The sequence below is a fragment of the Scyliorhinus canicula genome, chromosome 18 (genome assembly GCF_902713615.1).
Source record: "Scyliorhinus canicula chromosome 18, sScyCan1.1, whole genome shotgun sequence".
In the NCBI taxonomy this organism is placed as follows: domain Eukaryota; kingdom Metazoa; phylum Chordata; class Chondrichthyes; order Carcharhiniformes; family Scyliorhinidae; genus Scyliorhinus; species Scyliorhinus canicula.
Genome location: NC_052163.1, coordinates 10,666,765 through 10,690,834, shown reverse-complemented (window position 1 = coordinate 10,690,834; position 24,070 = coordinate 10,666,765). Strand labels below are relative to the sequence as shown.

General features: G+C 46.6%; 2 protein-coding genes across 16 annotated transcripts in view; one reads left to right on the top strand and one right to left on the bottom strand.

Annotated features, from left to right (window-relative positions):
* Window positions 1-1,082, top strand: part of LOC119953399 (Fc receptor-like protein 5) — a 96,461-nt gene extending 95,379 nt beyond the window's left edge. For all 11 annotated transcript variants that reach the window (XM_038777648.1, XM_038777647.1, XM_038777646.1 and 8 more), the window contains one exon: window positions 508-1,082. In XM_038777648.1, the coding sequence (XP_038633576.1) occupies window positions 508-639 (132 nt within the window). In that variant the 3' untranslated portion in view covers window positions 640-1,082. The remainder of the gene's footprint in view (window positions 1-507) is intronic.
* An 8,308-nt stretch (window positions 1,083-9,390) lies between these two features.
* The window catches only part of polg2 (polymerase (DNA directed), gamma 2, accessory subunit), a 73,213-nt gene continuing 58,533 nt past the window's right edge, over window positions 9,391-24,070 (bottom strand). For all 5 annotated transcript variants that reach the window (XM_038776479.1, XM_038776478.1, XM_038776477.1 and 2 more), the window contains exons 10-11: window positions 19,382-19,442; window positions 9,391-10,145 (exon numbers count right to left, since the gene is read on the bottom strand). In XM_038776479.1, coding sequence (XP_038632407.1) covers window positions 10,072-10,145; window positions 19,382-19,442 — 135 coding nt within the window. In that variant the 3' untranslated portion in view covers window positions 9,391-10,071. The remainder of the gene's footprint in view (window positions 10,146-19,381; window positions 19,443-24,070) is intronic.

Sequence of the window (24,070 nt, the reverse complement as noted above, 5' to 3'; positions counted from 1 at the left end):
ACAATCTCCTGAGCGATCTCTTTTAGAACCCTGGGGTGTAATCCATCCTGGGCCTTACTGTGCCCTACCTTAGGAATCTCCTTCTGCCTTTTTTCAACATGTTCCTTGTGCTCTTGTAAAACTGTGTTTCATCCTGTCCCCCAATTTTTCACTCTACGATTGACCCATTTATTCAGTGATTAAGTTCCTGTCTTCTGGAACTCAGTGATCAATTCTCTGACTTGCAACTTGCTACTGCTTTCAAAAGGTTTAGGAATGCTATCCACTTCAGATGTATGTTATAGCCCAGTTCTTCAAATCCACTTTGCACATTTTGACTGATGAACAGCTAGGTGATCGGCACAAGAAGCTTTTAGAAAAGGCATAATTTAGTACAGGTGGTTTTCACTAATATATTTGAGTTAATTAAGACAGAAATGTGGAACTAGTCTGTATTTATTCCTTACAGTGATAATATATAACGGGAAAAGAATAGTAATAGCGCTGACTGATGTTTTCTGTTAACAGGATGAAAATGATGCAATTCAATATACTCAAATTGATTTAACAGCTCTGCAGTCTGGAAATATGCCTCAACCACTAGGACATACAGTTTATGCCTCTATTGCTTTAGATAAGATACAGCAAGGGAGTCCCTAAAATGTCAGAATCTTGGACCTATGACAATATTTTACTAAATGGACATGCAATTCATTTTGAAGCCAATATATCCATTAATTGTCTGGATGAGTGCAGCTCCAACACTCAAGAAGCTTAACACCATCCCGGACAAAACAGTCCTCTTGATTGGCACCCTTTCGACAAACATTCACTTCCTCCACTACTGACACGTAGCAGCAGCCGGATGTACCATCGTCAAGATTCATTGCAGGATCCCACCAACACTCCTTTGACAGCATCTTCCAAACTCACAGCCACTACCATCTAGAAGAACAAGAGGAGCAGGTACTTGGGAACACCACCAGCAGGCAGTTGCCCCCCAAGTCACTCACCATCCTGACTTGAAAATATATCGCCGTTCCTTCACTGTTGTCAAATTCCTGGAACTCCCTCCCTAATAACAGTGGATGTACCTACACCACATGGACTGCAGCGTTCAAGAAGGCAGCTCACATGTAAAATATGTATGCTGGCTAAAGGGGGCGGCCACAATTATTGTTATAAAGATGCTTACCTGTAAATATTCATGTTAAATTTTTGTGTTTTCCTTTTTTTTTCTCTCTCTCTAATAACTTGTAATTTGTCATATATAAAATATGAAAACTCAATAAAAAAACATTTTAAAAAAAAGAAGGCAGCTCACCACCACCTTTTCAAGTGCAATTTGGGATGGGCAACACATGCTGGTCCAACCAGCGAAGCCCACATCCGGTAAAAATGAAATACCAAAAATAAAAGAAAAATACTGCAAATGCTGGAGATCTGAAATAAAAACTGAAAGCGCTGGAAAGATTTAGCAGGTCTGGCAGCATCTGTGGAGAGAGAAACAATGTTAATATTTCAAGTCCAATACGGCCCTTCTTCAATACTGAAGAGGTAGAAATGTGATGGATTTTATGGATGAGATTCTCCGCCCCACCGCGGCAGTGTTCTGAAGCGACGTGCCCCCGCCAGCAGCAGGATTCTTCATCCCGCCAGCCGGCCAATGGGATTTCCCATTGTGGGCAGCCCCACACAGTCAGGAAATCCCCGGCCGTGGGTGCCCTGCTGGGGCAATGGAGAACCCCGACATCGGAGAATCGAGCTCCATGTTTTTTTATGAAAAAGGTGGTCGGGTCAGTTAGAACAGAAGAGGACATGGCTAGGTTAGAGGGCAGGGGAGATTAAACACTAAAGATGTTGTGAAACAAAAGGCAAAGGGAATGATGGTTTTTAAAAATAAATTTAGAGTACCCAATTGTTTTATTTTTCCAATTAAGGCCAATTTAGTGTGGCCAATCCATCTAACCTGCACATTTTTGGATAGCGTAGGTGAAACCCATACAGACACGGGGAGAATGTGCAAACTCCACACAGACAGTGACCCGGGGCAGGGAGCGAACCCGGGTCTTCAGTGTCATAGGCAGCAGTGCTAACACCACTGCACCACAATGCTGCCCCAAGGCAAAGGTGCAGATGGTTGTAGCAAAAAAACAAAGCACAGGTCCAGAATAAAGGTCAGTTCAGTCTGAAAGCAAAAAACAAATAATCCAAAGGGAAGAATTCCTGGTCTGGAGTTATTGAACACAATGGGGAGGCAGTGGAATGGTGGAGACCCAGGGAAATACTCTGGAGACCCGGGTTTGAATCCCGCCATGGCAGGTAGTGGAAATTGAATCCAATAAATATCTGGAATTAAAAGTATAACGATGACCATGAAACCATTGTCGATTCTCATAAAAAGCCGAGCTGATTCACTAATATTCGTTAGGGAAGGTAATCTGGTCTGGCCTACATGTGATTCCAGATCCACAGCAATGTGCTTGGTTCTTAAATGCCCTCTCAAATGGCCTTGAACAAGCCACTAGGTTTGGGGTAATTAGGGATGGGCAATAAATGCAGGTCCAGCCAGCAACGTCCACATCCCAAGAACGAATCCAGCAGGCTGTAAATCGCTGTTTTTTCTGGAAGGATTGTTTGGGGCCTTGGACAATAAGGTTGGATAAGATAAAGGGACAGGTGTGCATCTCCAGCGATTGCACGGAAAGGTTCCACGGAAAGGGTATGAGGTGTTGTGAGTGATGGAGGAGTGGACCAGGATGTCCTGGAGAGAACAGTCCATTTGCAATTCTGATAGGGAGGGAAAAATGTTTTTGGTGGTGACATCATGCTGGAGGTGGTGAAAATCTAGGAGGATGATCCTTTAAATACAGAGGCTGGTGGGTAGGAAAATGAAGACCAGAGGAACAGTGAATTGTTTCTAGTTCTTTCAATTTAGTCTACTGTATTCGCTGCTCACAGTGTAGGGTGCAATTTAGTGACCTCGTCACGCCCGACCTGGTGTCAGGGCAAGGCTTTTGAATCTCACGAGAGGCCATTCATGACAACTGCCACGCTCAAAATGCCTGATGAGATTTCTGAGATGTCACGATCTGGATCTTGCCCGCACTAGGCGTAATCCAGATCTGTACATATGCCTTTGCAGGATTCTCCTCGCACCCAGGATCTAACAGTCGTGCCTGGGAGACCTCGCCAGGGCGTTGTTCAGTACTGGTTTCATAGTATTTACATTGCAGAAAGAGGCCATTTGGCCCATCGAGTCTGCACCGGCCCTTGGAAAGGACACCCTACCCAAGCCCACACACCCACCCTACCCCCATATCCCCACCCAATCTTTTTGGACACTAAGGGTAATTTAGCATGGCCAATCCACCTAACCTGCACATCTTTGGACTGTGGGAGGAAACCGGAGTGCCCGGAGGAAACCCACGCACACACGGGGAGAATGTGCAGACTCCGCAGACAGTGACCCAAGCTGGGAATCGAACCTGGGACCCTGGAGCTGTGAAGCAATTGTGCTAAACATTGTGCTACCGTGCTGCCCACGTTTCCACAAACGTGGGCCAGTCGTAATGGCACATAACGGGGGTATCACAGGCTATTAAAGATCCCAAGATGGTCAGAGAAAGGTGAAACCTTGGCACACGGACGTCTTGGTAATGCCGCCTGGGCATTCTGGCAGTGCTGCCCGAAGGGGTGGGGAGTCAAAAACGGGGAAGGTAGGAGTGATGGGGGTGGGGGATGAGGAGGATTGGGGCAGCCGAGCAAAATGGTGCCCTGATCTGCGAGGACCCTTTCCTGCTGGGCTTGCTGGCAGGAAATGACTCAAGCGTGGTCTCGGCGGAGAAACCCCCCCCCCACCCGAGGCTAAATAAAATGGGTAAGTGCCGGTGCCGAGAATCACCCCACTAAACGCACCCAAAACCGTACATAGATAGATTTATTTTTCCGTTGAATCACGTACATTGGAAAAATCAAATGCAGACTGGATGATTGCTTTGTGGAACACCTCCGCTCACTCCATTTCATCTGCCATTTCAATTCACCACCTTGCTCTCATGCTCATATTTTTTTCCTCGGCTTGCTGCAATGTTACGGTGAAGCACAACCCAAATTGGAGGATCAGCACTCGTCTTTCAATTGGACACTTTACAATCTTCTGGTCTCAACATTGAGTTCAACAACTTCAGACTATAAGCTGACCTCCAGTTAAATTTGATTTTGCCCAATATCTTGTTTTTGCTTTCAGACTCAGCTGACTTTTATTCTGTTATGAATATCTACTCTGGGCTAATGCTTTGTTTATTTACTACAACCATAACCACTGTCTTTGCCTTTTGTTCCATGGCACCTTTGTCATTTAATCTTCTCCATCCTGTAACCCATCCCTGACCTTCCCTCTTTCTCAAAATAAAATCCATCGCATTTCTACCTCTCTTCAGTTCCAAGGTAGAACCATATTGGACTCGAAACATTAACTCGGTTTCTCTTTCCACAGGTGCTGTCAGACCTGGTGGTTTTTCCAACACTTTCTGTGTTTATAATACTTGTAAATAGCCACCTGCTTTGTTAATTGAGCTCAAGGAATTCTTCTCATTTTGTACTAAATATTAAGGGAATGATTTATGATTAAAAATTGATTCTTTATATGCAAGAAAAATAAACCAGCTTAGAAATAGAGAAAACAATTATGCATATTGATGCTCTATAGTGCCATAGAGCAATGAGATGTATGTTATAGTCTGCAATATTAGCAACTTGGCATGAGCATCAGCATTGCTACTGAAGATGGAAGAAAGGGTTAAGCGAAGGCCAAATTTACTATTGGAAAAGAAACTAACAAAAAAAAATTGCACACCACATACTTCAAGAGATATGCATGATCATCTTACTAGTTATATCAAAAGCAGAGGTTGAGGCACATATTGCTTGACCACTTTCTTATCAATGAAATAATGGAGTGCAAGAAAAATGTATTAAAAAGCTGATTTCAATTAATGATTAAAGAATAAAGTTTTTTTTGGTAACTGGAAGTGAGGTTAATTTCTTGGGCTGTATTCTCCGGTCCCCCACCCGGGTCTTTCTTGACGGTGTGCCGTTCGCTGGTGGCGGGATTCTCTCCCCCACTTGTCAGTGGGATTTCCCTTTGAAGCCACCCGATGCCAGTGGGAAACCATCGGGCGGGCGGTGTGCTGCCGGTGGAAACCGAGAATCACAACTGCCAGAGAATTCCTTATATCACTGCAGAATATTGGAAAAGAGGCGTAGGGCATGGATTTAAGCCTGCATTTTTGTTATATTGGTTCCTAATCTCATTAAATAAATGATGTGGAGATGCCGGCGTTGGACTGGGGTGAGCACAGTAAGAAGTCTTACAACACCAGGTTAAAGTCCAACAGGTTTGTTTCAAACACGAGCTTTCGGAGCACGGCTCCTTCTTCAGGTGAAGAAGGAGCCGTGCTCCGAAAGCTCGTGTTTGAAACAAACCTGTTGGACTTTAACCTGGTGTTGTAAGACTTCTTACTGTGCTCATTAAATAAAGATCAGTTGGGCAGCACGATGGTGCAGTGGGTTAGCACTGCGGCCTCACGGCGCTGAGGTCCCAGGTTCGATCCTGGCTCTGGGTCACTGTCCGTGTGGAGTTTGCACATTCTCCCTGTGTTTGCGTGGGTTTCACCCCCACAACCCAAAGATGTGCAGGGTAGGTGGATTGGCCACGCTAAATTGCCCCTTAATTGGAAAAAAATTAATTGGGTACTCTACATTTAAAAAAAAATTAAAGATCAGTTTCTACCCAAGATAGAAGGAAATTTGGAGGGCATTGGCATGCACTTTGTACCTCCTGCAACAACTGATGCCAGCGATTATGAATCTCCTGGAGGTCCATTTAACGTAAAATCCTCAAATAGAAAATTAGTCCAAAAATAATTCAACCAAATTCTAGTTTCCTGAAACCAAGGCAAAATACAGGACATAATAATAATGGGCCCAAAATTCTTCCAGATTTCTGCTGGTTTGTTTTTATACCTTCAATGTGAGACCAACAGATCCCCTCATCAAATGGTAAAGAATTGACTGCATGAGATCTTGACCATTTCTGTGAGTTTCTTGGATACAGTGAAATGGAGAGAACATTTCCCTGGCCTATAGAAGTCAAATGGCAGCGCAACTTGTGTTCCCATTCGCCAGGCTCTAGTGGGACCTGGTGTGAGAATAGAAGCTACTTTGTCAGATGAGAGGAGGTGTGCTAGAGCTTCCAGATAGGGCATATACCCACCAGCCGCCTTTCCCCATGCACCACACTTGTCTCCTGCCCCGACCAGTGTAGCATGAATTTCTAAAGACCAAGATTTTAAAAACAATTTGTTGCAACCATTACACACAGGTTTTTTGGATTAACATGGATTACAAAGTACATCTTAATCTACAATGGTCTCATTAACACAAAATCCCTTTTAAGAACACAAAATGGCTGTGGGCAAATACATAATGATAATGTTTATTAGTGCCACAAATAGGCTTACATTAAAACTGCAATGAAGCCACTGTGAAAATCCCCTAGTCGCCACACTCCGACGCCTGTTCAGGTACACCGAGGGAGAATTCAGAAGTTCAATTCACCTAACAAGCAAGTCTTTCGGAAGTTGTGGGAGGAACCTGGGGCACCTGGAGGAAAACCACGCAGACATAGGGAGAATGTGTAGACTTCACACAGGCAGCAACTTAAGCGGGAATTGAACCCAGGACCCTGGCACTGTGAAGCAACAGTGATAACCACTGTGCTACCGTGCCACCCAATACATTCTCCACTCTGAACCAGTAGTGAATGTTTGCAGATGTTTCCTGAGAATCCCCCCAGATGATTGTCATGTGAGAGTTTCCAAACTCCATTCCCAAAACACACTTTATTTTTTTTAAAAATAATTTTATTAAAGCATTTGTATGAACATTAAATACAAACCAACAGAAGAGTAAGAACAAACAGGAAGCTCATAATAAATAAATAACTAACCATCGCCCCTGCCATTCCCCCCTTCCCCATTTTAACCCCTTTAAAGCTCACCCAACCTCCTCTCCTGCCCCCAGCCTCAATCGAGAAGACCTCAACTCTTCCCCACATTTAGCTTGTATCTGAAAAACCAGGTAAGCTCCTCCAAAATAATTCCCTGATGTGGGTCTGAGATATAAAGCAAAAGATCGTCCACATGTAGCAAGACCCCACCCCGCACAATCCCTTTTCCAGCTCCTCGACTCTCTAAGCGCTACCGCCAATGGCTCTATTGCCAAGGCAAAAAGCAATGGGGAAAGTGGGCACCCCTGCCCTGTCCCACGGTGTAACTTTAAAAAAAAAATTTAGAGTACCCAATAATTTTTTCCAAATAAGGGGCAATTTAGCGTGGCCAATCCGCCTACCCTGCACATCTTTGGGTTGTGGGGGTGAAACCCACGCAAACACGGGGAGAATGTGCAAACTCCACACGGACAGTGACCAGGGCCAGGATTCGAACCCGGGTCCTCAGCGCCGTAGGTAGCAATGCTAACCACTGTGCCACCGTGCTGCCCCACGGTGTAACTTTAAGTACCCGAAGCTCACCCCATTTGTCCACACGCTCGCTACCGGCGCCCTACACAACAATCGGACCCATCTACAAAACCCTGCCCAAACCGTCCTAACACTTCCGACAAGTACTCCAATTTCACCCAATCAAAAACCTTCTCTGCATCCATTGCAACTGCCACCTCCACATCTTGCCCCTCCAGCGGCATCATTTGTTTCTACATTTAGGGAACCCAATTCATTTTTTCCAATTAAGGGGAAATTTAGCGTGTCCAATCCACCTAGCCTGGACATCTTTGCGTTGTTGAGGCGAAACTCGCGCAAACACGGGGAGAATGTGCAAACTCCACACAGACAGTGACTCAGGGCCGGGATTCAAACCCGGGTCCTCAGCACCGTGAGGCAGCAGTGCTAACCACCGGGCCACCGTGCAACCCTGCCTCCAGGGGCATCATTATCACATTTAGTAATCTCCTAATGTTCGCCGACAGTTGCCTAACCTTTACGAATCCCATCTGATCTTCCCCTATCACCCCGGCACACAGTCCTCAATTTGCGAGGTCAAGATTTTTGCCAGCAATTTAACGTGCACATTTAGCAACGCTATTGTGCGATAGGACCCACACTGCTCTGGATCTTTATCCTTCTTTAATATTAGGGAAATGGACACCTACGATAATGTTGGGGGGGGCTCCCCCTTTTCCATCGTCTCATTATATGCCCTCACCAGCAGGGGCCCTACTTCCACTTCCTCCATCCCCCCCGATCCCCACCCACAAACACACTCGACCGTTGGACTGGCCCATTCAGCCCTCTCATATTCCATGTGACTAACCTGGTCAGGGATGCACCCCCCCCCCCCCCCCCCCCCCCCCCCCCTCTGCCAACCAACCATATCCTTTCTTGGGCCAACCCTTGGCACCCCCCTGCCAACCAACCATATCCTTTCTTGGGCCAACCCTTGGCACATGTTACGTGACCCTCAAGGCCTACCCTCAATGCCCACAGTCACCACTCCCTTTCTTGCTGCGCCACAGCAATCACACCTTTGTCAGCAGCACACACCTCCTCCCGAAACAAATAACAGTGCCATCACCTTCTACTGTGCTCCTGTTAATAGCCTGCCCAGCTAGCATCGCAGTCCCTACCCAAGGTGCCCGAGTCTCCTACCCCCCCCCCCATTCGCATACTTCCATAACACAAACTACAACGGAATAGGAAAAAAGCTGCACTTACCCGCCACACTCCCCAAACATTCCACCCCAGAACCCAACAAAACATCTCAAAGGAGAGAAGTTTCCCAACAACCAACAAACAAAAAGCAATTTTTTTAAAAAGGCAGAGAAAAGCAACATCTCCTCACTTCATTGCTGCCTCACGGCGCGAGGTCCCAGGTTTGCTCTCAGCTCTGGGTCATAGTCTGTATGGAGTTTGCACATTCTCCCCGTGTTTGTATGGGTTTCATAGAATTTACAGTGCAGAAGGAGGCCATTTGGCCCATCGAGTCTGCACCGGCTCTTGGAAAGAGCACCCAACCCAAGGTCAACACCTCCACCCTATCCCCATAATCCAGTAACCCCACCCAACACTATGGGCAATTTTGGACACTAAGGGCAATTTATCATGGCCAACCCACCTAACCTGCACATCTTTGGACTGTGGGAGGAAACCGGAGCACCCGGAGGAAACCCACGCACACACGGGGAGGATGTGCAGACTCCGCACAGTGACCCAAGCCGGAATCGAACCTGGGACCCTGGAGCTGTGAAGCAATTGTGCTATCCACAATGCTACCGTGCTGCCCCTTTCGCTCCCACAACCCAAAAGATGTGCAGTGTGGGTGGATAGGCCACACTAAATTGCCCCTTAATGTGAAGAAAATGAATTGAGTACTCAAAATTTATATGAAAAAAACATCCATTCAACTTCCGCTGTTCAATATCCACCTTCTCCTGCCAGTCCATTGTCTCTTAAAAACTCCCATCGCTTCCTCTGGTGTTACAAAATAGTGTTCTCGGCCCTTGTTAGTCACCTAGAGGTGGGCTGGGCACAACTTCCCGAACTTCACCCCCATCTTAAAGAGGGCAGCCTTCACTTGACTGAACCTGGCTCTCCTCTTCGCCAGGTCCGCGCCAGGTCCTGGTACACCCGGAATCATTGGCTTCCCAGGTGCACCACCTCGCCTGCCTTGCCCACTTTGATATCTTCGTTATTGAGGAATCGGTGAAGTTGCACCACCACCGCCCTCGGCGGCTTACTCGCCTGTGGCTTCCTCATCAGCACCCTATGCGCCCGGTTGACCTCCAGGGGCCAGTCAAAGGCCCCCTCCCACATCAGCTCCTCCAGCATTTTGGCTACATACGAGCCAGCGTCCTCTCCCTCGATGCCTTCAGGTAACCCCACGATTCTTAGGTTTTGTCTCCGGGAGCGATTCTCCAGGTCTTCCACCATCAACTTTAGCCGCTTCTGGGTCTCCCACATCATTCCTTCTCCTCAGTCCAACGCCGGCATCGCCACATCATATTTTGGACAGGTTATTTGAAGGTCGCTGTTACTTCTCTCTGTGCTTTCTTGGCATGTGTTTTTTTACCTTTAAATTGCACACGGTCTGTATGAAATACATATCAATGTTTAACAGTGATTGTTCTGCTAAATAGGACAGTACATTTAGTAATTCGAAGAACTGAAGAATTACAAAAGTTAATTACAGAACTTTAATTCTAAACTTACAAAAGCAAAAATGGTAACAGTGCAAAAATACAGTGACTTCCCTTAAACATCACCACTTAAACAAGGAAGTAGTTGATGCTAAAACATTGAATATATTCAAAAGGCGGCTAGATATAGCACTTGGGGAGAATGGGATCAAAGGCTCTGGGGAGAAAGCAGGATTAGGCTATTTGAGTTGGATGATCAGCCATGAGCGCGATAAATGGTGGAGCAGGCTCGAAGGGCCAAAATGTCTTCTCTGCTTCTATCTTCTATGTATCTACGTAACTGCTAATTCAATGCACAAGGCTGAATGTTTTAATACTTGTTTTCCTTCACACACTGGATGTAATTGTGAGGGAAGTAGATAGTTTGTACCAGTAATTGTTCAACCGCGACGTCTCGCATCACTTAAGGCCATATGTTCTTTCTCCCTTGTCAATTTAAGTATGATGCCAAGACCGAGTCATGGGATGAGCTTGTGTCTCAAAATTCAGTATAAAATCATATTGAGTTGACATACTTAGATTATGGGCGCGATTTTCCCACTGCGCTGTGCCCGGCTCCGATCCGGGCGTGCCAGAGCATCGCGGGGGAGGCCCAAATCAGGCTTCACTCTGGTGCAAAACTTCACACGAGTCAACCGACCCATGGCACACATCGCAATCTGGATCACGCCAATGCTGGTCGTGATCCAGATAATCATATATATATATTTTTTAATATTTTTATTCTCCATTTTCACATTTTCCTTCAAAATTTACACCCCCCCCAACAAGCAGTAAACGGTAACAGATACAAAGTCAATACCCTTAACATCAACAACGATCCCATCCTCCCACCACCCTAACCTGCGGCCCATCTGTCAATATATGCATCAAATAAAACAAACCCTCCCACAGTGGAAAAAGAAACAAAGGAGAAAAAGAAAAAGGAGTCCGGAATCGCCCATGGTCACCGTTAACCTATAGAATCCCCCCGGCGCAACCCCACCCCCCAACACTCAATGCCATCCAGCCTCCGAAAGAATACCGTAAATGACACCCAAAAGTTGTAAACCCCCCCCTCCACTTGTAAAACCCCTCCCCTCCAACCTTGGTTCTTTCACCCCAACTTTCCACCCCGTCGAGACTCATCAGACCCTGTTCTGCCAGGCTCCGATGGCCGCAGCCCCTTCCCCCACCACCTCACCCCCGTTCACTGGCCGGCTTAAACCGGCCATCATGGTGGCCCCGCTCGGGTCTCTTTCCCCCTTGCCCGGCCCCAGGAAAACCCATAAGTCCCCTTTAGCACACAAACCCCGCATACACACCCACACCCCAAAGAATCCTCATTACGACTGAAAGTCCCATTTCTATCCTTGTCCAAATAGACACAACGTTGGCTCCTGTAGCCCATACACCAGCACGCAGTGAAACAAAAAAGAACAAAATACAGTCATGTGGCTATATCGGTACATGACCATTTCTCAGTTCTGTCACAGTCCTTCTGCCTTCGCAAACTCCTCCGCTGCTTCCTTCGTCACAAAATAAAAATCCTTGAACTTGTAGGTCACCCTCAGCTTTGCTGGATATACAATGCCGCACTGCATCTTGCTAATGTACAGTGCCCTCTTCACCCGGTTGAAGGCAGCCCGCCTCCTCGGCAGCTCCACCGTAATACAGGTATACCAGCTCCAGCCCACTGCACCACCCGCTTCGGCTTAGCCCAGCATACGACCTTCTCCTTTACACTGTACCTACGGAAGAACAAAGTCACTACTCTTGGCAGCTCACTCGCCTTTGGTATAGGCCTCCATGACCGATGAGCCCGATCCAGTTCATATCGGGAGGGATCCTCCCCCTCCCCCAATAGCTTCGCCAACATCGCGGCAAAATACTCAGTCGGCCTCGGCCCTTCAACTCCTTGGGGCAGCCCCATAATCCTCAGATTCTGTCGCCTGGATCTGTTTTCCAGGTCTTCCATTTGGCCTTTCAGATCCTTATTAATCTCCATCACCTTCCGCATCTCCTTCCCCATCGAGGTAAGTTGAACACTGTGCTGCAATAATGTCTCTTCCACTTCCTTCAGCGCCTCGCCTTGCTCCCGCACCTCCGCCACTGCGCTCGCCACCGCCGTCCTCACCGGGGTAATCGCCTCCTCCACCAGCACTTTCAAAACCGCCCCCATCTCCTTCCTCATTGCCTCCATGTGTTTTGTGAATTGCCTTTCGAATTCCATACCTTAGCTATTTCTTCAGCCGTAAGCAATGCGGCCTCCCCTGGTACTCCAGCCTCCATTTTGTTTACCGACCCCGCGGTGACCTTTCCACTCCCCGAAGAACCTTCAGCTGCTTTTTTCACGGCCGTTTTATACTGATCCTCGACATATCTCTTCACTGTGCTTTCCCCCGACTTTTACTGCCTTCGCTGCCCCTAGGACCGGGCGTTAACCCCCGACAATGCCGTTCCCGAACGGGAGCCCTCCAACGTGCGGCTGCCCCCCGCCCGCCATCACCGGCCAGATAATCATATTTAAATGAGCGATTAGGCTCATGCGTGTGCTACTTGAGGCCACATTCTCCCGGCACCCAAATGTCACCCAGGAGCTCACCTTACCCGGCTGCTGATTAGTACAGGTTTCAACAAGCAGAGGCCAGGCGTAATGGCCACTCCAGGAAGCCACCCCAGGTGGTCGATGACAGGCCAGGGTAGTACCTTGGCACTCCCCTTGGCACCCCGGCAGTACCAACCTGGCTCTGCCAGGGTGCCCAGTTTCAAAACTGATGCGCCCGGGCATAATTTGGGGGGGTGGGGGGTGAGGAGTAGTTAACGGCAATCGCGACTGAATGGATGTGAGGACTGGTATGGGCTGGGCACAGAGGCCCTCGTGAAGGATGGATTTGGTGCTGTTGACAGATAAAAAGTTCCGTGGAAAGGTAACTTTGGTGATAAAGGAGTATGCAGCGTTCAACCAGAATGCGAAGGTCTCGCCCTCCACGTTTTGGGAGGGGTTGAAGGCAGTGGTGCAAGGGGAGGTGATATCTTACAAGGTCACTGGAGATAAGTTGGAGAGGGTGGGGAGAGAGGTTGGTGGGGCAATTTTGGAAGAGGACCAGTGGTATTCAGCAACCCCAACCACGGAGCTGTTAGCAGAGAATTTGATTTGCAGACAATAGTTTCATCAATCAAAGGGGGTTCTGTATGAGTATGGGGAGAAGGCCAGCCACCAGATAGCGCATCAGTTGAGACAATAAGTGGCCACACTGGAGAGTGGGGGGGGGGGGGGTGGGGGGGGGGGGGGGGGGGGGGGGGGGGGTAAAGAGTTGGTGCCAACGCTGGAGAAAAATTAATGAGGCTTTCAAGGCCTTATACAGGGGGCTGTACAGGTCCAACCCCTGTGGGGAGGTGGCAGTGAGGGGCACTTTTTCGATTGACTGGTGTTCCAAGAGGTAGTGGGGGGGGGGGGTTTAAACACATCTCCCTTTACGTGAAGGTGCCAGCTAAGGTGTTGGTTAGGTGGCTGCTGGGGTGTGTGCCAGAGATGGTCTCTGAGGACCAGATGGATTCTGTTAATGGGCAGCAGCTGTTGGGTGATATTAGATGATTGTTGAATGTGGTTATGACTCCGTAGAAGGATTATGTGCAGGGGGTTGTTGTGTCCATGGATGCGATAAAGGTGTTTCATAAGATAGAGTGGAGATGTTCTTTTGAGGTCCAGGGGAAGTTCAGGGTACATTTATTTCCATTTATTTCCTGGGTGCAGTTACTATATGCTGTCCCCACGGCTAGTATATAGATAAACAGGAAATATGGGGATTTCCGGCTATACAAGGGCAGGAGGCAGGGTACCCGCTGTCTCCACTACTGTTTGCACTGGCTATTGAACCGTTGGCCATTACGTTCCGGACAACAAGACAGTAGTTGGGCATTGTAAGGAGAGGCAGGGAGCATAGGGTCTCACTGTATGTGGATCACTTCCTGCTGTACATTTCAAATCTGCTGGAGTGTATGGATAAGATGATGGGCATAGTGGGGAAGTTTGGCGCTTTTTCGGGATACAAATTGAATGTGGCAAAAAGTGAAATGCTTCCGGTGAACACTCCGGGGAGGAGTGCAAATTTGAGTGCCCAACCATTTAGGCTGGCCAGAAGCAGGTTTAGATACTTGGGTATTCAGGTGGTCCACGATGCACAAGTGAACCCTGGCCGGCTTTGTGGAGAGGCATGGTAGGACAGTGGTTAGCACTGTAGCTTCACAGCGCCAGGGTCCCAGGTTTGATTCCCGGCTTGGGTCACTGTCTGTGCGGAGCCTTCACTTTCTCCCCATGTCTGCGTGGGTTTCCTCCGGGTGCTCCGGTTTCCTCCCTCACGTCCCAAAAGACGTGCTGTTCGGTAATTTGGACATTCTGAATTCTCCCTCAGTGAACCCAGACAGGTGCCAGAGTGTGGCAACTACGGGGATTTTCACAGTAACTCCAATGTAAGCCTACTTGTGACAATAAAGATTATTATTAACCCATGAAGACACGGGGACAATGTGGAAACTCCACACAGATAGTGACCCGGGTCCGGGATGGAACCCAGGTCCTCTAGGGTGCAGGCTGCAGTGCTAACCACTGTATCACTATATCACCTGGATTTTTATAAGTTAAATAGGGCATTTTCTGCTGGGGAAGTATTTAATCAATTTAATGAAAGGGATAGCTGAAAAAGGGGGGAACTACTCTGAAACTACCATGACCTATGTAACACATAGTGGTCAGCATTAAAAAGAATTGATAGTTTGGGAGAAGTACAAGAGTTGAATTCCATATTCTTACCAGTGATGGATGGCAATATGGAGCCAAGTTTGATTAAAAGGATGCAACAAAGGGCAGGCCCCTTCTAACAGTTCAGCATCTCTCCTCCACAACTTTCCTAAAATCCATTCACATAGCCTGAAGCTTAGATCCTCCTCATTGATAAATACCCAGTGCTCCACCAATACCAGCTATCATCAATTGTAAGTTATTTTTAATATATTTTATTAGGTGTTAATTTTTTTTTTACAGCTATTGCAACTATTTTCAAAGCAAAACAGGTTCAGTAGCGAACAAGAATTGTGGCTCATATAAGAATGAACAAGATAACTTTAGAATAACAGACTTTACGAAGTGTCTTCAGCTTTAATACTAGATCAATCAGAAAGAACCAATTTAGATTTGTCATGTGTACCGAGGTACAGTGAAAAGTATTGGTCTGTGTACAGTCCAGGCAGATCATTCCATATATGGAAAACATAGAACATACGATAAATACAATGTAAATACATAGACATCGCGTGAAGCATACGGAGCTACAACAGTCGAGAAGATGATTGGAAAGATCAGTTCAGTCCATAAGAAGGTCATTCAGGAGTCTGGTAACAGTTGGGAAGAAGCTGTTTATGAATCTGTTCGTGCGTGTTCTCAGACTTTTGTATCTTCTGCCTGATGGAAGAGGTCGGAATAGGGAATAACCTGGGTAGGAAGGGTCTTTGATTATGCTGTCCGCTTTACCAAGACAGCGGGAGGTGTAGACACGAGTCAATGAATGGGAGGCGGGTTGCTGTGATGAAGTGGGCTGTGTTCAAGACTCTCTGTAGTTTCTTACGGTCTTGGGCCGAGCAGTTGCAATATCAAGCTGTGTTGCAGCCAGATAGGATGCTTTCTATGGTGCATCTGTAAAAATTGGTAAGAGTCAATATGGGAGGGCAGCCGGTGGCCTAGTGGTTAGCACAGCTGCCTCACGGCGCTGAGGTCCCAGGTTCGATCCCGGCTCTGGGTCACTGTCCGTGTGGAGTTTGCACATTCTCTCCGTGTCTGCGTGGGTTTCGCCCCCACAACCCAAAAAATGTGCAGAGTAGGTGGATTGGCCACGCTAAATTGCTCCTTAATTGGAAAAAATAATTGGGTACTCTAAATTCCTAAAAAAAAAAAAAATTTTTTTTAAAGTCAATAATTCCCTTAGTTTCCTGAGGAAGTATAGGCACTGTTGGCTTTCTTGGTCATAGTGTCAACGTGGATGGACCAGGGCAGATTGTTAGTGACGTGCATACCTAGAAATTGGGAGCTGTCAACCATCTCCACCTCGGCACCATTGATGCACACAGGGGCCTGTACGACACTTCGCTTCCTGAAGTCAATGACCAGCTCCTTAGTTCTGCTGACATTGAGGGACAGATTGTTGCTGTTGCATCATGCCACTAGGTTCTCCATCTCCCTCCTGCACTCTGAAGCATCGTTGTTTGAGATCTGACCCACTACGGTCACGTCATCAGCAAACTTGTAGATGGAGTTGGAGCTGAATTTTGTCACACAGTTGTGTGTGTATAGTAGGGTGCTAAGCACGCAGCCTTGCAGGGCCCCGGTTTTGAGGACTATCGTGGAGGAGGTATTGTTGTTTATCCTTACTAACTGTGGTCTTTGGGTCAGGAAGTCGAGGATCCAGTTCCAGAGGGTGGAGCCTAGTCCCAGGTTTTGGAGTTTGGATATGAGCTTGGCTGGGATTATGGTGTTGAAGGCGGAACTGTAGTTCATGAATAGGAGTCTGACGTAGGAGTCCTTGTTGTCGAGATGCTCCAGGGGTGAGTGTCGGACCAGGGAGATAGCATCTGTTGTGGATGGTTGTGGCGATATGCGAATTGCAGTGGATCAAGGCATTCTGGAAATATGGAGTTGATGTGTCTCATGACCAACCTCGCAAAGCACTTCAGGATGACAGACGTCAAGGCCACCGGGCGGTAGTCTTTGAGGCACATTGCCTGGTTTTTCTTTGGCACCAGTATGATGGTGGACTTCTTGAAGCAGGTGGGAAATGCGGAGTGGATTAGGGAGAGGCTGAAGATGTCAGCGAACACACCCGCCATTGTCCACACATGATCTGAGTGCAGGACCAGGGACTCCATCAGGGCCCTTTGCTTTCTGTGGGTTCACTTTCAAGAAGGCCAATCTGGCTTCTGAGGCTGTGACGGTAGGTATAGAACAAAGAAAATTACAGCACAGGAACAGGCCCTCCGGCCCTCCCAGCCTGCGCCAATCCAGATCCTTTATCTAAACATGTTGCCTATTTTCCAAGGATCTACTTCCCTCTGCTCCCCGCCCTTTCATATATCTGTCTAGATGCATCTTAAATGATGCTATCGTGCCCGCGTCTACCACCTCTGCTGGCAGACTGTTCCAGGCACCCACCATACTCTGGTGAAAAACGTTCCACGCACATCTCCCTTAAACTTGCCCCCTCTCACCTTGAAATCGTGACCCCTTGTAATTGACACCCTCACTCTTGGAAAAAGCTTGTTGCTATCCACCCTGTCCATACCTCTCAATTTTGTTGACCTCAATCAGGTCCCCCCTCAACCCCCGTCTTTCCAACGAAAACAATCCTAATCTACTCAACCTTTCTTCATAGCTATCACCCTCCATACCAGGCAACATCCTGGTAAACCTCCTCTGCACCCTCTCCAAAGCATCCACATCCTTCTGGTAATTTGGCGACCAGAACTGCACGCAGTATTCCAAATGTGGCCTAACCAAAGTCATATACAACTGTAACATGACCTGCCAACTCTTGTTCTCAATACCCCGTCCGATGAAGGCAAGCATGCTGTATGCATTCTTGACCACTCTATTGACCTGCGTTGCCACCTTCAGGGTACAATGGACCTGAACTCCCAGATCTTTCTGTACATCAATTTTCCCAGGACCCTTCCATTGACCATATAGTCCGCTCTTGAATTTGATCTTCCAAAATGCATCACCTCGCATTTGCCTGGATTGAACTCCATCTGCCATTTCTCTGCCCAACTCTCCAATCTATCTATATTTTGTTGTATTCTCTGACAGTCCTCCTCACTATCGGCAACTCCACCAATCTTAATATCATCTGCAAACTTGCTAATCAGACCACCTATACCTTCCTCCAGGTCATTTATGTAGATCACAAGCAACAGTGGTCCGAGCACGGATCCCTGTGGAACACCACTAGTCACCTTTCTCCATTTTGAGATTCTCCCGTTTAAGTACCTGCTCAAATGCCGGGAGAAGGAGCACCTTTTTGTGGTCCAATTTTCCGAAGTGCGGTCGGGAGATGGATTAGTAAGCGCCCTTGATGCTTGTGTAGCAGTGCTTAAGGATGTTGAGGCCCCTGGTGGGGCAGATGTGCTGGTGGAATTTTGTCAGTACACTCGAGGTTGGCCTGGTTGATGTCCTTGGCCACGATGAACAAGACCTCCGAGTATTCTGTTTCACTGTTATTTATAGCGGAGAAAATGGATACGGCCATATAAAAAAAAACAATATCTCAGGCCACAATACTTCATGCATTGCGAGAACAAGACTTATAATATGGCTCAAAATAAACCTAACAGGAGCAGGTCAGACAAGGTGGAGCTTATAAATTTGAGATGGGGTCCAACATTTTTATGGAATGCATCAGACCAGATCACAGGCATCAAAAGTTCCATACGATTTCATTCCATGACTAATTTATGCCAATTTTGAATTCAACGATATTTGTTACTGACCCAGGAGCAGAGGATATTTTAACGAGCTGCAACGGTTAGGATGTTGTACAGCCCTTTTCCATTAATGTCAGTAATTCTCCCATCTGGAAGACTCAGAATTAGAAACAAAGGATTAAGCTCGAAGGCTGTCAAATGTCCTCTCCAGGTCCTAACTGAACCAGTCCAATAGGATTAAATCTTAACATAGGTCCATACGCAGTGTATATAATCACCCTTGATCACCAGACACTTTAGACACATCAGGAATATAGCAGGATCAAACCGGGGTATTAGAGTAAGCGTGGTATGCAAACGGTGCAGTATCTAGTCTCCTCCATCCTTTTTCAAACCAACATAAATTGCCAAGTTTTTTCCCCCAAGACTGCAATGTACTAACACAGGATCTAGAGCACAAGGTATCATAGAAATTGCTAATCACTTGTCTAGGTTATGCAGAAATCAGAACTGTTTCCACCAGGGAAATAGAGGAGTTAACACACAAGGTTGTCTTATTCAGGATAAAGTCTCGGAGCTGCAGATACTTAAAAAAGTCTTCATATGTCAAACCGCTAGAGTAGTTACTCAAAGGATGACAAAGAGACAACATTGAACATATCTCCCAGCTTACAAATACCTCCATGTCTCCAAGGAATGAATCCGTGGTCCACAAGTCCTGGTGGAAAGTCCGGGTTGTCCTGAATGGGAGAAACACAAGTCAGTTTAGATCTCACTTCTAGTTGGTGGACCATCCACCATGCTCTAAGAGTATGAACAAAAATAGAATTTTGTATCCTATTGTCCCCATAAAATAACAAGAGCTGCAGAGGGTAAACCAACTGGTCTGCTTCAATATTGAGCCAGAATAGAGGCAGGGTCCGTCCTAACCCAATCCCTTAGAAATCTAAGGTGAGAGGCCAGTTAACATAGTCTAATATTCAAGATACTCAACCCCCCCCCCCAAATAGGAACCTGGGAGCTGTAGCTTGGTGTACTTTAGACAAGGCATCTTCTTATTCCAGATAAACAAATTGATCATCTCATTAATCTCCAATAAGATCTAGTTGACAAGATTGGTATCATCTGCAAGGAGCATAGCAGTCTAGTAAGAAGTCTTACAACACCAGGTTAAAGTCCAACAGGTTTGTTTCAAACACGAGCTTTCGGAGCACGGCTCCTTCTTCACCTGAAGAAGGAGCCGTGCTCCGAAAGCTCGTGTTTGAAACAAACCTGTTGGACTTTAACCTGGTGTTGTAAGACTTCTTACTGTGCTCACCCCAGTCCAACGCCGGCATCTCCACATCATGGCATAGCAGTCTAGGCAACGCATTCATTTTAATCAGGGCAATCCTGCCCAGCCATGAGACCAGCAGGGAAGATCAACAGTCAAATTCCTTCTGGAATATGCAATCGACTGAGGAAGGTTAGCCTCATATAACTGCCTAAAAGAAAGGATAATTATATTGTACTTCAACCCCTTCGGGGACTACCTAAAATGGAAATTGGCAAGGTGTGGGGGGGGGGGGGGGGGGGAGAGAAAGGAAGAGGAGAGAGGTTTCCCCCTCAACTCTCCCACTGGCATGGACTCCGATTTTGTAAAATTAATCTAAAAACGGGAGAAGGCACTAAATCTATCCGGCACATCAATAATAGTGGGAACTTTATCACAAACAGCAGCACCTCATCCGTATGAAACAATCTTGTGCTGCCTCTGTCCACATCCCAGCCCCGAAATCAAGGGGTCCCTCCTAATAGCAGCTCCAAGGTCAGTGCAAACAGCAAGGGGCACAGGGGGGCACCACTGTCTAGTTCCCCTCTCTGCAAGCCAAAATTCTCAGACCTAAAACCACTCACGAGTACTCCTATCAAGAGTCTATGATACAGAATCTGAACCCATTTAAGATATTCCTCACCCAAATCTCCACAATGTGTATACCAGATAATTCCACTCAATCCGATCATATGCGTTCTCCGCGTCAAAGGAGATCACCAGCCCATCTTGTGTCCGCTTCTGGAAAGCCAGGGTCACATTCAATAACCTAATGTTGTTAAGAGAAAAACCTACCCTATATGAACCCAGCCTGATCTTCCTGGACAATCACTGGTAAAACTCCATTGCCCCCAGCTGTCTCGACCCCCCCCCCCCTGGATTGGACTATATAGGGCACATTCCTCTGGATCTTGCCCGTCTTCAAAGTCAGGGAGATGTTTACATTCTGAAGGGTTGATGGCAGCAGACCTGCCTCAAAGGAGTGACAATGCATACCCACCAAGGCTATGTTAACAGATCCTAATTTATTAACAGGAGTGGCACAGTGGTTAGTACTGCTGCCTCACAGTGCCAGGGACCCGGGTTCAATTCCGGCCTTGGGTGACTCCCTAGGTCTGCATGGGTTTCTTCTGGGTGCTCCGGTTTCCTCCCACAATCCAAAGACCTGCAGGTCAGGTGGAATAGCCATGCTAAATTGCCCCTTAGTGTCCAAAGATGTGGTTAGGGCCTAAGTTGGTGCTCTTTCAGAGGGTCGGTGGGGTGGTCTTTCAGCGGGTCGGTGAAGATTCAATGTGCCGAATAGCCTCCTTCTGCACAGTAGGAATTCTATGATCATAAAACTCACTCATAACAACCCCGTCCCGGTACATTCCCAGGCTGAAACTCCTCAATGGCCATAGCCATTGCATTTTAGTGATAGGAGCGTTTGGGGCCAAGCATTGATGCTCCAAAACCACAGGGAGCTCGAGAGAAGAAAATAAACGCTCCACGAGTGCCACTACATCACCAGATTGACCATCTACATAATTCATCAAGCAGAAATTCCAGGAAGACCGGAGCATGATCAGAAATTACAATGCTTCTCACAGAGCAAGAGGACACTAAGTATAGAATAGTCCCAAGGTACAAAAAAGTAAATTAGGGTGACATTGGTGAGGGGCTGAGAGAAAAAATATCCCCATCTCTAGGATGAAAGATCCTCCACACTTCCAGATGTCCTATTTCCTCACATGCTGAAGCCAGTGCTCTAGCCTGCAGGGTGGAGGGATTTCCAGTAATTGGGAGCTTGTCCATCATGAGGTTCAAATGATAATTAAAAACTCCACCTACAAAAGTGTTAGCCAAGGCCAACTCTGCAAAGTCTGAAAAACCCTCAGTCATAAACCCCCGGAGTAATTTGGCAGGCCATATACATTCATTATTGAAACAGTTTTTCCATGCGCTAACCCCATGACAAGGACAAGAAAAAGACATTTTTTTTTACAGCGCTCAAATGTTTACACCTCCCATTAAGCAGGATAATGACGCTTCCTTTCTGATGATGTCTGTAACTGTTTATAAAGCCAAAAACTACCTCAATAAAATTGTTTATTAAAAAAAAAGCAGGATAATGACACTGAAATCAAACAAATAACATGATAGGGGAGCAAGTCCGGATTTCAAATTTTTTGAGCCGCAGAATATCAGTCCAATTCCCTGCCCTTTTGGACTTGACAACGGTCAAAGCACTACTCGGATCATCTAAAAATTCACGGAGTCATTGGATATCACTTTATTGGTCACAGGATTATGCGTGGCTGCCTTGAGTTGCCATCAAACATCGAAGCCTCACGCTTTAACTACGTCGGTGCCGAAATGTCCTGGATAAAGGAGATCCTCGCCGCCTCATGGAGTCAGGCCCCATTGCGCCTCACTGTGTCCCAGGGCTCTCAGTCGATCATTAAAACCGTGTAAGTGAATGATTATAGGCCTGGAATGTTGATTGTCCTTCAGCCTCAAGACAGGATACGGTGCGCCCTTTCTAATTTGAAATCCCCAGCTTTCACATCCAGCCTGAGAAAACGTAGCAGCCAGTTCTCAAATTTTTTACTCCTTCTGGCAGACCAACGACCCGGATATTCTCTCTCTGGCCATGGTCGTCCAAATCTTCCAGGATTTCTGACATGCCACATAGCTGGTTGTCCAAGGATAAAATAGAAGCTTCAGCTGAAGCAACATTTGACGTTCAGGATTCTTTTTTCTGTATCAAGCCTCTTATTAGCATTCTGCAGCTTGGCCTCATGAGCACTCAGATCCAAGCTGAGTCTCTGATCTGGTACTCGAATAATAATAATAATCGCTTATTGTCACAAGTAGGCTTCGATGAAGTTACTGTGAAAAGCCCCTAGTCGCCACATTCCGGCGCCTGTTCGGGGAGACCGGTGTGGGAATTGAACCGGCGCTGCTGGCATTGTTTTGCATTGCAAGACAGCTGTTTAGCCCACAGTGCTAAACCAGCCCCCACATAATGTTTGCAGTCATGATTTTCAGCGCCTCAATGCGCACTGAGTCTACAGAGTGCTCAAGGATCAAGACGCCATACTGAAAAGGTGGCTTCACCTCCCCCCCCCCCCCAAAGCTTTAAAAAAAATTAATTTAGAGTATCCCATTTATTTTTCAATTAAGGGGAAATTTAGTGTGGATAATCCACCTACCCTGCAGATCTTTTTGGGTTGTGGGGGTGAGATCCACGCAGACACAGGGTGCATGTGCAAACTCCACATGGACAGTGACCCGGGGCCAGGATCAAATCTGGGTGCTCGGAGCCGTGAGGCAGCAGTGGTAACCACTACCTCTTCGTAAAGCTAAATGGCTCCATGCAGATTTCCCTGTGCTCGCAGTTGTCAACAGTGCCATATTAGGCAGGCTGCGATTTAAGGAACAGCTCACGGCTAGGGATCAATGACAAAAATGGACAAATCCTATTGCCTTTTTAAAAAACAGAAATCATTTGTTAAATATCAATACAGTAATTTTTTTAAAGTCTTCTGGGAGTGCCAGTATATGCGGTTTTAGGTGAAAAGGTTTTATCCAAATTAGAAACAAAGTTTGAGTGAAGATCAGTGAGTCATCATACTATACAAAGCAGAAGAAGCTCAAAACAGGAAACATGCATCAGAACACACAACCAAGACAATTGGACCTCTATTTTATTGATTTTGAATTAATCCCTTATCGTTCAAAATACCTAAATTGGAAGTCATCCTCAATGTTAACAATATACAGCTGAAGTTTTTAAAACCTACATTTTAACACTTTCAGATAAAAACTGTTTAAAAGTAAAGGCTTTGGACACCTGCCATAATTTGCATTATATAACTACATGCAAAAGCAGGATACTACAGATGCTGGAAAATGGAAATAAAGAAAGTTGGAAATATTCAATGGGCAAAAGGAAGCGAGAAAAAAAACAGCAAAGAAAAATAAAAAGTGAGGTCAAAGTTAGAATTTAAAATTGTTGAACGTCCATCATCCCCATCCACTTCCCATGTCACCGTTCCATGCAACCACAGGAGA